Below are 16,597 nucleotides of genomic sequence, written 5' to 3' on the forward strand. Positions count from 1 at the left end.
CTGGGTTTTTATTTCATTGGTTTGGTTTTTATATTTGTATATTTTTCCACTTTTACAAAAAGTTTGGTTCTTAACTTAAAATACAAATATCTTCTGTCTCTACCATTTGTCTTTGGGGTATTTATCCTAAGGATAATAATCTGATATGATATCCATGACAGCATTCTTTATAGTAGCAAAAAAAAAAAAAAAAAAAGGAAATAATCTACATGTAAAATAATAAATGAAGTATATAATAGTATATCCTAATATATAAAAAATATATATATTATATATGTAAAATCCATTGCTTGCTTGATGGAATCAATAAGTATTTACAGAAATGAGGTTGGTTTGGGTCAAGAATATACCTAATTATTATAAAAAATTATTAAAATAAATAACAATTCTCATTTAAGTTCAAAGACCCCACTACATTGCCGTTCACTGCCAGTCATGAATGAATTTAACCCCAACTTATACAAAAAAGGCTCCTAACAAACTTCTCTATATTTCAGATGATATGAATATAACTAGGGTTCATTTTCTAAATTTTAAAATAGAAGCATACAAATCTTCTACCAAGAAATAAAAAAGCAGAAAGTGCTTCTTCTTTTAAATTTTAATTTAATTTAATTTTTTTTTTTTTTTTTGAGATGGAGTCTTGCTCTATCACCCAGGCTGGAGTGCAGTGGCACAATCTTGGCTCACTGCAACCTCCACCTCCCAGGTTGAAGTGATTCTTGTGCCTCAGGCTCCCAAGTAACTGGGATTACAGGCACCCGCCACCATGCATGGCTAAGTTTTTTGTATTTTTAGTAGAGACAGGGTTTCACCATGTTGGCCAGGCTGGTCTCGAACTCCTGACCTCAACTGATCCGCCCATCTCAGCCTCTGAAAGTGCTGGGATTACATGTGTGAGCCACCACGCCTGGCCAGAAAGTGCTTCTTAATGAGAATAATTTAATTATTAATCAGTCATGGCACTCAGTAATACAGACAAATTACAGTCACACCACCTGACGTGAAAGTAAACCTATTTGGTTTTTGTTTATTTATTTTTGAGACAGGGCCTTACTCTGCCACCCAGGCTGGAGTGCAGTAGTGCAATCAAAGCTCACTGCAGCCTCGAACTTCTGGGTTTAAGGGATCCTCCCACCTTAGCCTCCCAAGTAGCTGGAACCACAGGTGTGCACCACCACACCTGGCTAATTTTTAAATTTTTTGCAGAGATGGGGTCTCGCTATATTGCCCAGTCTGGTCTCAAACGATTCTCCCACCTCAGCCTCCCAAAGTGCTGGGATTATAGGCATGAGCCTCTGTGCCCAGCTGCTTCCACACCTTCTTTATCACTTTCACATTCTTGCAGAAAATAAGGAGGAAGTCATCAAAGCCAAGTAGGATATATCAGAAATGAAGGTAATGGGAAAGAAATGTTTTAAAAGAAAACCAAGAAGAACTCAAATTTTTAGAAGCTGGCATGAGGAAAATTGGAACCAAATTTATATGTAATTTAAGCAAGAATTTTTTTTTCAGTATTTAAAAATAGAGCAAGTACAAAAGCTATATCAATTTCCAAAAAAAAAGACACTTTTAAACCTCATGATTATTCTTTGGTACTTGAACAAATACCCTGTTTATATGCTTATTTTAAAAAATTTATCTGACAAGTCACTTTCTATTATCAGATTATTCCAGTATATACTTATTGAAATATGTTAATATTATGTTGCATTTTGCTTTGTTTTCATTAAAGGAGCTGGAGAACATTCTTAGTACATGAGAAACAAACATCCAGAGATGGTGCAGTGCAAAGGGATGGGGCATTCCAGGCGCAGTGGTATTCACAGTGTTATCCCCAAACAAGAAAAAGGCAGTTCGTTACCTGCTGAGCTGTAGCATCCTGTTGGACATAAGCTACCTGGCCGGGGTCTGTAAACAGAGTCTAAACAAACAAACAAACAAAAAATTATCAGTAGCTCTTTGGATAGCCTGCCTACACAGAAAAATTATCCTACTGCTAAGCACCAATTTTTAGAAAAGTTAACTCCCATTTTAGCCAGTAATAAGCTTTCATTAATACAGAAAATAAAGATAGTAATCTTAAATTTAGGTAAAGCTTTTCATTCACATGGCTCCAAAGAGATTGTATAAGCCAACCATCCCAATGGCTAACATACTTCACAATTTTACTCCTAAGCAAAGCCTTTCTTGGGACTGAATGTCACAGTTAATTAAAAAGGCATCTCATGAAAACACAAGAGACATGACATGAACAAGGGTTCACAGGTTCACACATAACACTGCTCACAGAAGTAGACTTGTGATTAAATGAAAATGGATGGAGATAGACAGGCATCTAGAAGAGGATTGCATACCCAAGGATTACAGCTATTTCAAATGTAAGTGCATGTTTATTATCAGAAGAGAAGTAGAAGGAAAATAAATTGAACTTAATGTTCCATGAGTTCTTTTCTATATAGTCAGTAAAGTCATAATTAAAAAAAAAATTAATCATCATAAACTAAGTTGGCTCATGAGGCAGCAAGCTAACTAGAGAAAATTCTTCGAAACTACTGTAGCCAGGGCACCACAGTTAATATCTCTAATCCAGAAAAATGTCAAAATGTCCTTTCTTCTAAAGTTTTTAAAAATCTGGCTGGGCGTGGTGACTCACGCCTGTAATCCCAGCACTTTGGGAGGCCAAGGCAGGTGGATCACCTGAGGTCAGGAGATCGAGACCAGCCTGGCCAACATGGCAAAACCCCATCTCTACTAAAAATAAGAAAATTAGCTTGTTGTGGTGGTGGGTGCCTGTAATCCCAGTTGCTTGGGAGGCTGAGACAGGAGAATCACTCGAACCCGGGAGGTAGAGGTTGCAGTGAGCTGAGATTGCACCACTGCATTCCAGCCTAGGAGACAGAGCAAGACTCTGTCTCAAAAAAAATAAAAAATAAGTAAACAAAATAAAAATTATCCAAATTCAGACATTTAGTAACATTGTAATAAACTGAAAGTTGGTCACAGGACATTCTTACATAAACTAATCTTATTTTAATATAGGCAGGGGTATTCCAAAAGTACCACTAAGTCTTCAGTGATTTCATACTTATGTAGATTTGAAAGGCACTAATTAGGCAGGCCTCATTTCTTTTTGGGAGTGATCTGAGCCTCTTTATTAAATATCAAATGAGGGCAAATTTTTCTTACCAAGATGCTACTATAAAAGTATGGAATTTAGATGTTAAAGATATACATTTCAAAGTACTTTATACATTGTAAAGTGCTAACGATGTAAATTAACATTTATATGTTGGGGGATATTGGTGTCACTCATTTGGAAGCTATACTGCAAGTCACTGGCAAAAAATAAAATAAAAGCAGCTATAATTGTACAGCTTTTAGCAGTAAACATCTTTGCTTCTAGTACAGCCTTGCAAATCAGTAAGTTATTAAGAAGTGGTAGCTAATAAGCTTAGCAGGACCCTTTCTTACATATTTAGCTGAAATAATCTGTATGTTTTCACAGAGCCATTTTTGGCCTGGTTCTTGATACTTAGGAATAATAACAAATTCATAACCTAGTCAACTGGAGAGAAGAGCTATATACGAACCCATGCTCTAACTCCTTATTGCATTTAGCGTCAAGAAATAAATCACATCTTCCTCTGCCAAGTTGGTTACAAGCTCCTTGAGAGCACAGATCTTTTTTTTTGAGACAGAGTTTTGCTCTGTCACCCAGGCTGGAGTGCAGTGGCGCAATATTGGCTCACTGCAACCTCTGCCTCCCAGGTTCAAGCAATTCTCTGCCTCAGCCTCCCGAGTAGCTGGGATTACAGGTGCCCACCACCACGCCCAGCTACTTTTTTGTATTTTTAGTAGAGACAGGGTTTCACCATCTTGGCCAGGCTGGTCTTGAACTCCTGACCTCGTGATCTACCTGCCTCGGCCTCCCAAAGTGCTGGGATTACAGGCGTGAGCCACCGCGCCTGGCTGAAAGCACAAATCTTATCTGAATACGTACTGCATCACCAGTACCTAGCACAATGACTGACAGAAAGTAAACACAAGTAATTGGTTAATTGGTTAATTAGCAAATTATAAACAGATAATCCTTCACTTGCCTGCGCAGCCTCCACCGGGTGGATATACACCAGCGTGTGCTCTGGACCATCCACTGATGTGTAGGAGGCACCATCTGCCGTGTACACCACCTGCTGCGGGGGGCGAACCTGGTCATCGGTATAGACGATCTGAGCCACTGTTCCAGTGTCCGGAACAAAGTGCACCTGGCATAAAAAGGAGACAAAGACAAAGAACAAAATCAGTATCAGGAAGGTAAGTGATCAACAAGCACACCTGGGTTTCTAAAAGATCCCCAATGACAGGAGAATGGGGATGGATACACTTTTGTCTACACCGAGGTGGTGACTAGGGCAGGATCCAAGGACCTTGTCATTGATTTACTGCTAAATGTTAGGCAACCGACTTAAATTCCCCTTTGCCTCAAATGGCCAATGCAGATAACTCTTTTGGGGAGTAATAAGGGCGTGGTTAATTGATCCTGGAAACGACACTGAAGATTCCTACTTGACAACACTATCAGAATAAAACATACAAATTACTCTGTGGTGTGAAAAAATACATCAAGACTCAAAAGCCAATTGCTGTCAACACATCATAAGAATTCTATTTTATAACTAATAGTGTCTTTCAGCAGACACATTAAAATAAGGTCACTTTTGGCCAGGCGTGGTGGTTCACACCTGTAATCCCAGCACTTTGGGAGGCCGAGGCAGGTGGATTACCTGAGGTCAGGAGTTCAGGACCAGCCTGGCCAACATGGTGAAACCCCGTCTCTACTAAAAAAATACAAAAATTAGCTGGGCATGGTGGGGGGCGCCTGTAATCCCAGCTACTCAGGAGGCTGAGACAGGAGAATTGCTTGAACCTGGGAGGCAGAGGTTGCAGTGAGCCGAGATCGCGCCATTGCACTCCAGCCTGGGCGAGAAGAGTGAAACTCCATCTCAAAAATAAAATAAAATAAAATCAGGTCACTTTCTTTCCTGCAAGTTGTTTCATACACAAAGTACATACTGGAGGCATATCAGTAAATGCTTGCTGAATCAATGAATGGAATAGAACTCTTCCTTGCCGGGTAGGTGAAGACACAGAAAATTCTAATAAAGTACTTTTAGGAGGTTCTGGACAACTATTTCAGCTGTCACCAGGGTAAATAATTTTCTCCCAAGACCTAAAGAACTAAAGCAGAAATCAAGTTTTGTAAAACATTTTCTGAGTGGTCAGCTTTGGAGGATTGAATTCTTGAAGGCCTGAGCTTGGCACATGGCCTGATGCCTGATATTGAAGGTCTGGAAGCAGATGGCCCAAGCACACATTTGGGAGAGAAATAATGTATGTGTTGCTATCGAAGTCATGCACTCTTAGGGTGGAATCCTTGCTCTTATACTGCCTTGGCTTTGGACCTAACTTTTTTATGTCAGTTTTCTCTAGTGAAGGATAGTAGATCCCAAAGATAATATAAACTAATTTAATCCCCAGAAGGAAACCTAAGAGACAAAATGTAATCAAACACCACAGAAATACAACAAACTTCCACCTCTACACTAAATGATTAGTCTGGCTTCTACATAAATTTGATTTGTCTGGGAAGATAAAGTTTGTCTATTGGAAAAATTAGGCTCATATTTAAGCAGGCTTAATTGCTATAAGACAATTTTGTGACTTTAGATTTGTTCATTAACATCAAAGCCTTGAACTAGTTTCAGTACTTAAGAAGGGAAAACATGTTTCCTCCAGACAAGCTATCCAAGCTTTTCTGCTTGGTCTTCATCACTCATTAAATCAGAATTCCCAGCTGGCGGAAGAACCAGTTGGCAGGAAGGAGTGCCACAGGGACCCTGACCTTGGCTATCTACTATCTGGTTACCCACAGACAGGGCCCTGGTCATGCAGTGTCACAACCAGATTTTCTTTTGTTTTGCTTTTTAATGAACTACAATTTTGTTTATAAATAAGATATACCAAAATACATAGCTGCATGGAAATGACCTCAAAATGATTTCCAGGAGAAACAAAACAGAATGCTCATATACTCTGCTGAAAACATCAGTGGAACTTTTTTAAGCAATCAGACTAAGACTTTATTTATTTTTATTTTTAGTGACAGGGTCTCATTCTGTCACCCAGGCTAGAGTGTAGTGGTGCAGTCATGGTTCACTGCAGCCTCCACCTCCTGGAGACATGACCGCACCACTACAGGCATGCACCACCATGTCCGGCTAATTTTTCTTTTTTTTTTTTTTTGTAGAGTCAGGGCCTCACTTTGTTGCCCAGGCTGGTCCTAAACTCCTGGACTGAATCGAGCCTCCTGCCTTGCCCTCCCAAACTGCTGGGAAAGGCATGAACCACCATATTTGGTCCATACTGAGACTTTTTAATCATACCAGATAACCAATTTTATTTATTGTATATTTATTATATTGCTTAAATTAAATAGAATCTGCATACTTAAATGTTTCAATTAACTTCTTGATTTTAATACTAGTACTATGGTTATGTAATTTAATGAAACATTACACGTGTATGTTTACTACAATGTTTAAAAATTAAGTTTTATACTTTGGTCACACATAAAACATGGCTCCATATGACTGCTAATCATCCCAAATTCAATTCCATACCAAAAATGCAGAGATTTGCCTTTGCTAAGAACAGCCAAAATAACATGTGGTTGGTTCTAGGAGCAATCTGAAAGGCAAAGATCATCGATGACAGCAGCATTTGGTCAAGTGACTAACCTCTAAAGTGGCTGACTCATAATGGAACAACTTTGACTTACAGGCTTACATTCTAAATTTAAAAAGAAAAGAAAAGGCCACTCACTTTATAGACATACCTGTACTCATTACACACAAAGGACCAAACTCCTATGGATAACGTAAAAGAAACAAACTATAGTTTGAGGTTTTCAGCACCAATAACATAAATAAAGCGGGGTAGTAAAACAGATTATGACAGTAAATTGCAGACAAGGTGGAGAAGCCTATAGCTGGTGGTCTAGCTCTCCTAACTCACGGTGAGCCACATCGATGGAGCATTCAAGGGGCCAAAACAGTCCCTATTCCTTGTGTACGAGTTCTTCATGTCGGCTCCTAACGACTAGTCACTACTAGATAGCAGCTGTATTTCTTTGCTGTCAGCAAACTGAGTCCAGCTGAAAACCTCTCAATACCAAGCTGGAAAAGACCAGTCTTCACCTGTGCGGCATTCTGTTCATGCTCTGCAGATGTCGGCCACACATGCGAACTTTCATCTTTGGAATCCATCTTCTCCCAACTGGACAGCTCCACGTCTGGCACACCTAGAGCAGCACAGGGTACAGGACAGTCATCTGTCTACCACACGTGTGTTCATGAAGGACGGAAAGGTCTGTCTGCAGCATGCCTGAGAAAACACAGAAAAGGAACCAAGACTTTCAGTAGATAAATACATTTTAATAGATTATAATTTCAACCACAAATAATAAAAGAAAGCTTTGTCAAAAAGCAACACAACTGGGCAAAAAAATGTAAAAATGAAGACATTATTTGTAATAATAGTATAGGCCAGGTACAGTGACTCACACCTGTAATTGCAGCTCTCTGGGTTTTTTTGGGGGGAATGGGAGGAGTTGTTTTTGTTTTTGAGATGGAGTCTCGCTCTGTTGCCCAGGCTGGAGTGCAGTGGCACAATCTAGGCTCACTGCAACCTCCGCCTCCTAGGTTTAAGCGATTCTCCTGCCTCAGCCTCCTGAGTAGCTGGGACTACGGGCACGAGCAACCATGCCCAGCTAATTTTTTATATTTTTAGTAGAGATGTGTTTTCACCATGTTGGCCAGGCTGGTCTCAAACTCCTGAGCTCAAGTGATCCACCTGCCTTGGTCTCCCAAAGCGCTGGGATTACATGCATGAGCCACCACACCCGGCCAATCCCAGCTCTTTGGGAGGCCAAGATGGAAGGATCACCTGAGGCCAGGAGTTTGAGACCAGCCTGGTTAACACGGCGAGACCCCATCTCTATTTAAGAAAAAGAAATTTTAAAAAAATAATAATATAATGTATTGCATGCTTGCTATGTTCTAAACACTCACTGGGGGTGTGTGTGTATATATATAATATCTTATAAAATTATATATTTTGCATATATATTTGTGTATACATAAATGTGTGCATGTTTGTCTAATGCAATCCTCATTAAAAATATTAGTTCTAATTAAAATTAGTTCTCATGAGGAGAATGAGTTTCTCAGATGCCAAATGCAGGCTCTTTCCTTGTAGACACTAACTTCCCATACCACCTTTACTCAAAATGAACAGCAGAATAATAAGTCTCAAGATGAGAGGAAAGCGGCAAGTGGAGGGAGCTACATTTTCTGCGTAAAAAATTTGGTGAATGCAAATACAAACTTTTTTTCTCACATGCAGTGTTGGAGTGATTAGCGGCCAAATAAAAAGCCTTACTAAACTTCAACATGCACAATACCTGCATCTCAAAATCTTATTCCTTCCCAAAACAGGCTTTTTAAGGTAGTCAGTCTTCCCTTTTGATGATGATAAAATGTTGGTATTTTAAAAGTCCACTTGACATTTGCTGTGTGAACAGGGCAGCAGCCACAATGCCAGAATAAAGACCAAAGAAGAAAGAACGAGAAGGTACGCGAACTTCGAAAGTCTGTGCCCAACTCTCGAAAAGAGGGGATGCCATGTCCATCTTCTGAGCCACCCAGGTGCCTGTTCCTGCTTTGCCTCAACATTATCATTCTCATCACCACCCTGCAGTACCCTCCACCACACTTATTCACCCTGCATGCGCCCTACTCTTCCAATCCCCATTTAGGGAGGACTTGAAAGAATGCCATGTCCACCAACAGGTGAATGTAAGAAGAAAGGAACACAAGGGAACTTCGTGGAGGAATAGGAATATCCTGTATCTTGCATCTGAATTGAGGTGGTGGTTACATAAGGAATATGTGTGTCAAAAGCCATCAACCTATTAAGATATGTGAATTTTACTACATTTAAATTATACCCTAATAAAGCTGATTTTTTAAAGCATAACTTCCTTATATAGCAGTACTATTTAAAAATATATACAAAGATATTCAGGGTGAGTTTCATATGGTATATAAACTATATGTCAACAAAGCCATTATTTAAAGAAACAAAAAGTATTAAGAAAGGAATAGGCTGGGTGCAGTGGTTCACACCTGTAATCCCAGCACTTTGGGAGGACAAGGATGACATATCACTTGAGGCCAGGAGTGCAAGACTCGCCTGGGTAACATGGTGAAACCCCATCTCTACAAAAAATACAAAAATTAGCCAGGTGTGGTGGTGTGCACCTGTGGTCCCAGCTTCTTGGGAGTCTTAGGTGGAAGGATCGCTCGAGTCTGGGAGGCAGAGGTTACAGTGAGCCTAGATCACACCACTGTACTCTTGCATGGGTGACAGAGTGAGACTCTATCTCAAAAAAAAAAAAAAAGAAAGGAATAAATGTCACCAATCATCTAAAGATCTATAAGAAGAAAACTACAAAATTGTACAAAAGGACATAAAAGGCTCAGTAATTACAAAATCAGAGCCTGGCGTGGTGGCGCACACCTGTGGTCCCAGCTACTCAAGAGGCTGAGGGGGAGGATCCCTTGAGCCCAGTTCAAGGTTAGCCAGGGCAACACAGAGAGACCCTGCTGAAAGAAAAGAGAAAAGAGAGAAGAGAAGAGAAGAGTAAGTCATAACATGTTCCATGTAGGAAACTTTTTTTTTTAAGTTGTTTATTTTGAAATAACTTCAGACATAAAAGTTGTCAAAATAGTACAAAGAATTCCTGTGTTTCTTCACTCCAGTTCCCTGAATGTTAACATTGTACCATGTTTACTTTACTATTTCCCCTCTCTTTCTTTCCCTCCCTTTTCTCACTTGAACCATTTGAGAGTAAGTTGCCAACACAATGCCCCTTCCCCCTAAATTCCTAAGTGCCTAATTCTTAAAAACAAGAAGATTTTCTTATAACCACAGTACTCCTATCAAAATGAGGCTGTTAACACGGTAACAGTACTATTACCTAATTCACAGACCTTATTCAAGTTGTGTCAACTCTAATGAATGTCCTTTAAAAAGAATACGACATTTTTTCTCCTGGCCTGGGATGCAATCCGGTACTGCACACAGCACGCTCAGCTGTCCTGCCCTTCAGTCTCCTTCAATCCCAAACGGTTCCCTGCTCTTTCTTGGTCTGCCATGACCTTGACATTTGTGAAATGCACAGGTCATTTATTTTTCAGAATGCTCCTCAATTTAAGTTTGTCTTATGTTTCTTCATGGTTAGATTCAGGATATGTATTTTTAGCAGAGACACCACAGAAGAGATGTGGTGTCCTTCCGACAGAGGAATGTGAGTGGCTTGTTTCCTTCAGCTCAGCTCACTGATGGCGCAAATGCTCAGGCGTGTACTATGCTAGGCACTGGTGTGCTGCGGGGATGGGCAGGTACAGCCCATGCCCTCACAAAACACACGCAGCCCAGAGAGTCTTTTCGTCTTTGTTTTCATGTCTAGAAAGGTATACTTTATTTCTTCTATTTTAATTTTATTTGTATCTCTTTTAATAGGTAGGAAATGCAGCTGGCTCAAAATTCAAAAGGCACAAAAAGGTATACAGTGGACAATCTCCCCACCTGGAATGCCCTAGCCATTCCTCAGAAGCAACCTATATTATCAATTTATTGTATTTTCTTCCAAAAATTATTTTGTGTGCATACACACAAGCATACATATATACTCTCTCCCTCTCCAACCACAAATAGATGCACACTACTGATTCCATACAAGGTAGCATTTCTTCTATATCTTGTTTGTCCCATGTAATATCATACCTTTCATACTGTTCCATATATATACAGACATTCCTCATTCTTCATTACAGCTGCATATTTTTAATCTTGCATTCATAAACGCTTAGGTTATTTCTAATATTTTGCAATTACATGTGACACTATGATGAGAACTTTGGACATACATTGCTTTACAATGTATCTTGCATTTTATGTGTTAGTATCCCACATTTTTTGGAATCTCTGAGGGAAGATACTAGCGCAGTTAAAGTGATTATCATATGTAAAATGGAGATAATTTTATTGTGAGGGTGAAATGATGTATGTAACAACTCTAGGCACAAGGTCTAGTATATAGCAGATGATTAAATATATCAATTTTCATATTTCACAAACGAGCCATACAGAGCTTCAGAATTTTCAAAACATTTTATACTCTTTAAAAATCTAACAATTTGGCTGGGCACGGTGGCTCACGCCTGTAATCCCAGCACTTTGAGAGGCCGCGGCAGGCAGATCAGCCTGAGGTCAGCCTGAGGATTTGTCAGCAAGTCAGGAGGCTGAGGATTTTATCATCAAGACAGGAATTGCTTGAACCCAAAAGGAAGAGGTTGCAGAGAACCCAGATCGTGCCACTGCACTCCAGCCTGGGCGACACAGCAAGACCCTGTCTCAAAGAAAAAAAAAAGGAAAGAAAGAAAAGAAATCTAACAATACATTCCCTGTATATGACTATCTTTGATAGTAAGGCTTGTCATATTGATTTTCCTTTATTAATTTTCTTTTTAACTCCACAATGTTTACAGCCCTGTTGATTTTGATTTACAGGAGACGGTAGAAGAATCCCAGGGGCAGGAGCCATGTTACTGCTGTCCAGCTGGCAGGTGCTGACAGCTCTGGTAACCAGGGATAGACTCTCACCCCTCATCTTCTTGTGTCTCCTACAGACCTGAAGGAATGGACAGCCACAACTATACCTTGTCTACAAAACAGCAGCCATCTTCTGTCCTTTTCCCCCTGTCCCAAAAGAGTTAGAGATTTCATTTCCAGGAAGAGAATGATATGGTTGCATTTCTATTTTCTCTCTAATGATTGACTTTATTCAACAAGTATCTACTAGTACTCGGTATGTGCCAGGCACTGTTCTAGGTCCTTAAGAAACATGTTTATCAAAAAAAAAAAAATACAAAAAAAAAGATCCCTGGCTTCTTGCAGCTTCTAGTCTAGTTGTTTTTTTCCTGAACAGTGTTGTACAGTATCTAAAGTGTGAACTTTACAATCAGACAAATCTGGGTTCTGAGCTCCCAAATCTTCCATGTACTTAGTTGGGGCATTAGTAAGCCAAACACTCTGATCCTCAGTATCCTCACTTAAAAATCCAAATTACCAGCCGGGCACAGTGGCTCATACCTGTAATCCCAGCACTTTGAGAGGCTGAGGCGGGCAGATCACTTGAGGTCAGGAGTTCGAGACCAGCCTGGGCAACATGGTGAAACCCCATCTCTACTAAAAATACAAAAATTAGCCAGACTTGGTGGCGTGTGCCTGTAGTCCCAGCTGCTCGGGAGGCTGAGGCGGCAGAATCGCCTGAACCTGGGAGGTGAATGTTGCAGTGAGCCAAGATCGAGTCACTGCACTCCAGCCTAGGCAACAAGAGGGAGACTCCATCTCAAAACAAACAAACAAACAAATAAAAAATCCAAATTACCTGCCCTGCATGGTTGCTGTAAAAATTAACTACATGTTATGTATTTCATCAAGTCTACAAAGCACTTTCCCCCCATGTTTTAACATTTCTGAAATAGGGATCTATTTTACAATCAGTGGCATCTTGCAGTTACTGTCATCCAGGTGGCAGTCAGGACATAGGGTCACTGCCCACTCATGTGTGATCTCACTTCGAATGAGTCATGTGCACTGTTGACATACTGAGCCTAACTGCCACTTTAAATGTCTTCAAAAAGATGACACCATAACTTGGTATTAAAACCGAAAGACATGGGAACAGTAGCAGGGCATAAATTTTATTAGAGAAGCAAATATCTACCATTGGAAAAATGACCTTAACCAACCGAGGCCCTTACAGAACCTGGGTATAAAAGACAGCCCATGTGGATGAAGCTGCATGATGTGTTGTTATTACTGAGATTCACGGGGGAAAAAATGGCCTGAGGTTGAGTGAGAAAACAGCAGGATTAAAATTTGCAGAACAGGTAATAGATGCTTAGAGGAGATTCCTGGAGACAGTGGTGTGCCCTCTTTTAAGAAACGCCACATCAACAATGCTCTTGGTGGCACAGAGAATGATACTGTGTGGAAAACCACCCACATGAAGAACTCCGAGTCAAAAAACATTCTGAGGAATCAGACTCTTGGAGAAATTTTAGGAATATCTTAGTCAATCTATTTCTCTTTATATGTTCCCTCTTTTGTATGCCAAAGAGTGATATGATAAAAATCAATGTCTAAACAAATCTAGAAGAGCTCTTTCAATAAGTATATAATTAAAATACTAAATGACAGAAAGCACTTGTGAAGCCAGGCGTGGTGGCTCATGCCTGTAATCCCAGCACTTTGGGAGGCCGAGGTGGGTGGATGACAAGGTCAGGAGTTCGAGACCAGCCTGGCCAACATGGTGAAACCCCATCTCTACTAAAAAAAATACAAAAATTAGCTGGCGTGGTGGCATGCACCTGTAATCCCAGCTACTCAGGAGGCTGAGGCAGGAGAACTGCTTGAACCAGAGAGGCGGAGGTTGCAGTGAGCCGAGGTCGCGCCACTGCACTCCAGCATGGGTGACAGAGTGAGACTCCATCTCAAAAAACAAAAAAAAAAACAAAAAAAACCACTTGTGTCAGAAGTACAATTGGCAAGATTTTTTTCTTTCTTACTAATGTGTAAAATCACTGTGTATCTTACCATCAACATCTTAGACTCAATAAAATATGGCAATATTTGTGATCACATAACAACGATGAACATTCAAGAAAGGGTAGCAATTTTTTTCATGCTTGGTGAACATCAAACACATTTTTTAGTACATGGCAAGCACTGGGGAGAAAAAGGTGAGCAAAAAACTGCTCCCAGAGAACTCACAATCTAGATGGAGAGATGACACCCCACTTTGCAGCTCACCCCATGGCGACACTTGCAGGGTGAGAGTGACAGTGATGAAGAGTGAGGGGAATTAGGAAGGAAGGATAAACCCCTAGTTTTCCAGCTAGTTCAGCGATAAGGCTGGGCAGGTGCCAGACAATGGAGTATCCCAGTGTGCCAGCCTCCACCATCACCTGCTCGCCTAGGAGTCCTATGTTCCCATCGTGCCCTTCACCCCACAGCCCTACCCACTCACCATCCACCAGCCTCCCCAACAACATCACTAAGCCCTTCTCAGCTAAACCCAACATCCTGAACTCCCAGGGACTTAGGATGCAGGAGCTCCTGCCTTCATCAGCTGCACACAGAGGTGGAGGAAGAGGCCCAGATTCAGCTTCAAAGGCAGATGAGTACCTGGAATCCCAGGCTGAGCTACAAACACAATTTCACTTAAAATGTTGTGACACACAGTGGTTAAGTTCCACAGCACTGTTGGTACATTATTAACCTCAGACACATTAAGAAGCAACAAAGGTTTCTGTACTGGCCTTGCACCTCAAATGCCAGACACGTCATTATTGATAAGGAAAGAAGTGTACCACATTCCAGACAATGCACTTACAAATAAACTTTTCCGGCTCATTATGAACTAACTAGCACAAACTGTGGGCTCTCTCCCTGAAATCCAACTCTAGATATGCTATGGAAAGAAGTTATAGGGAGATTGATGAGCCTGCAAGATGAGGACAAAAACGGAGGAGGGTGAGTGCCAGTCTGGGGAGGGGGTTGTGGATGGGCCCAGGGAACAGCCCAGACAGACGGGGACCAGGTTCCACAGAAGAGAGTGGGTGGTGGAGGCAGAATTTGTCTGTTGTTCTCTCTCTGATATTACCCTGAGCTCCCACCACCCACCCCGCAATCCTACCCCCTCACTACCCACCAGCCTCATTCCTAACATCACTAAGCCCTTCTCAGCTAAAGCCAACATCCAGAACCCCCCAGGACGTAGGACTCAGGAGCCTAGTGTGCCAGCCTCCACCATCACCTGCCCTCCTAGGAGCCCTGAGTTCCCATCGTGCCGTTCACCCCACAGCCCTACCCACTCACCATCCACCTGCTGGGGTAAAATGTGGCAAAAATTAAGCAATATCTGCTGATGCACCCATCGACACTGCAATATAGCAACACAGCAAACGATGAGTGCAAAAAATCAAATCATAACAACAACAACAAAATTAACACAGCAGCCAGCTCTGTGCTGCCTGGCAGTGGAAAAACCTCAAGGCAGCAAAAAAGGCTGGGTAGGGTGTAAATAGCAGATGCCAGGAGGCTGGCAAGGTGCTGGGCACTCTCCTGCCACACACTCCCCCGCCGCAGAGCTAGCAAAAACATATGTTCAGACAGGAAGCTTCCTCTAGGGGAAAAGGCGTAGCTGACCCAGAGACTCTGGCCTGATACACAAGCAATTGCTCATTTTTAAAAATTTAATATTTCACCTTTCTTTCAACGAATATGCACTAGCTATATGGTGATTTTTGCTGACCCAAGCATAAAAAGAGCATTCTTCAGGAATATTTATATAGCAATTAGTCTCCATTTAAAGAAATGATACTTGGGCTTGGTTTAAGTGAGTTACCATAAATACTACAGGCCTTGGGCTGGATTTGCACATATTTGTATTAGAGTCGTCTTTGGAATCAGACAGCCTAGCTTCAAAGCTTGGATTTACCACTTATAGCTTTTGGCAATTTGCTTAATCTCTCTGAGCTCCACCTTCTTCATATATAAAGATAAAGAACTAAGAATATTAGATATTTAACAAATAGGAAGGCCTGGCACAGTGGCTCATGCCTGTAATCTCTGCACTTTGGGAGGCCAAGGTGGGCGGATCACTTGAGGTCAGTAGTTCGAGACCAGCCTGGCCAACATAGCGAAACCCCATCTCTACTAAAAATACAAAAAAAAAAAAAAAATTAGCCGGGCATGGTGGTGCGTGCCTGTAATCCCAGCTACCCAGCAGGCTGAGACACAAGAATCACTTGAACCCGGAAGGCAGAGGTTGCAGTGAGCTGAGATTGTGCAACCACACTCCAGCCTGGGTGACAGAGTGAGACCCTGTCTCAAAAAACAAAAACAAAAACAAAAACAAAACAATGGTAAATTGTGCATAACACAAAACACCTGTATGTCAAGAAACAGAAAACACACCTTCTAAACTCATACTTAAGATTAGATTCTAGCTGGTAACTAAAAAAATAAGTGATTTTACTCTGTGTACAGAGAAAACACATCTTAAGATACTGAGTTATAAAAAGGAGGAAGAAAGATAATAGGAAATCAAATTCTATGGCATAGAATAACGGAACTAATTTCAGAATTAGAAGAGAAATTCTAGGCCCACAGTTCTGAAATATGTTCAGATGTCAGGGACCCTGAAGACATAGCACCATGAAATATTAATAGCTGACATGTTATGTTATAATAGCATTTGTTATGAACCAGACATGTTCCCTAAAAAGGAAGGGAACTCTGGCACATGCTTCAACAGGGAGGAATCTTGAGGACACTACACTAACCACACATATTGGTTCATTTAATCCTCACAATAACTTCTGAAGTAGGCACATTATAT

At 40.9% G+C, this 16,597-nt stretch overlaps 1 protein-coding gene across 2 annotated transcripts in view; it reads right to left on the minus strand.

The window, feature by feature from the left end:
• Positions 1 to 16,597, minus strand: part of PRDM10 (PR/SET domain 10) — a 105,017-nt gene that overhangs the window by 55,670 nt on the left and 32,750 nt on the right. For both annotated transcript variants that reach the window (XM_055356396.2, XM_004052435.5), the window contains exons 2-4: positions 7,260 to 7,446; positions 4,104 to 4,268; positions 1,865 to 1,924 (exon numbers count right to left, since the gene is read on the minus strand). In XM_055356396.2, the coding sequence (XP_055212371.2) occupies positions 1,865 to 1,924; positions 4,104 to 4,268; positions 7,260 to 7,328 (294 nt within the window). In that variant the 5' untranslated portion in view covers positions 7,329 to 7,446. The remainder of the gene's footprint in view (positions 1 to 1,864; positions 1,925 to 4,103; positions 4,269 to 7,259; positions 7,447 to 16,597) is intronic.

The sequence above is a fragment of the Gorilla gorilla genome, chromosome 9 (assembly GCF_029281585.2).
Source record: "Gorilla gorilla gorilla isolate KB3781 chromosome 9, NHGRI_mGorGor1-v2.1_pri, whole genome shotgun sequence".
In the NCBI taxonomy this organism is placed as follows: domain Eukaryota; kingdom Metazoa; phylum Chordata; class Mammalia; order Primates; family Hominidae; genus Gorilla; species Gorilla gorilla.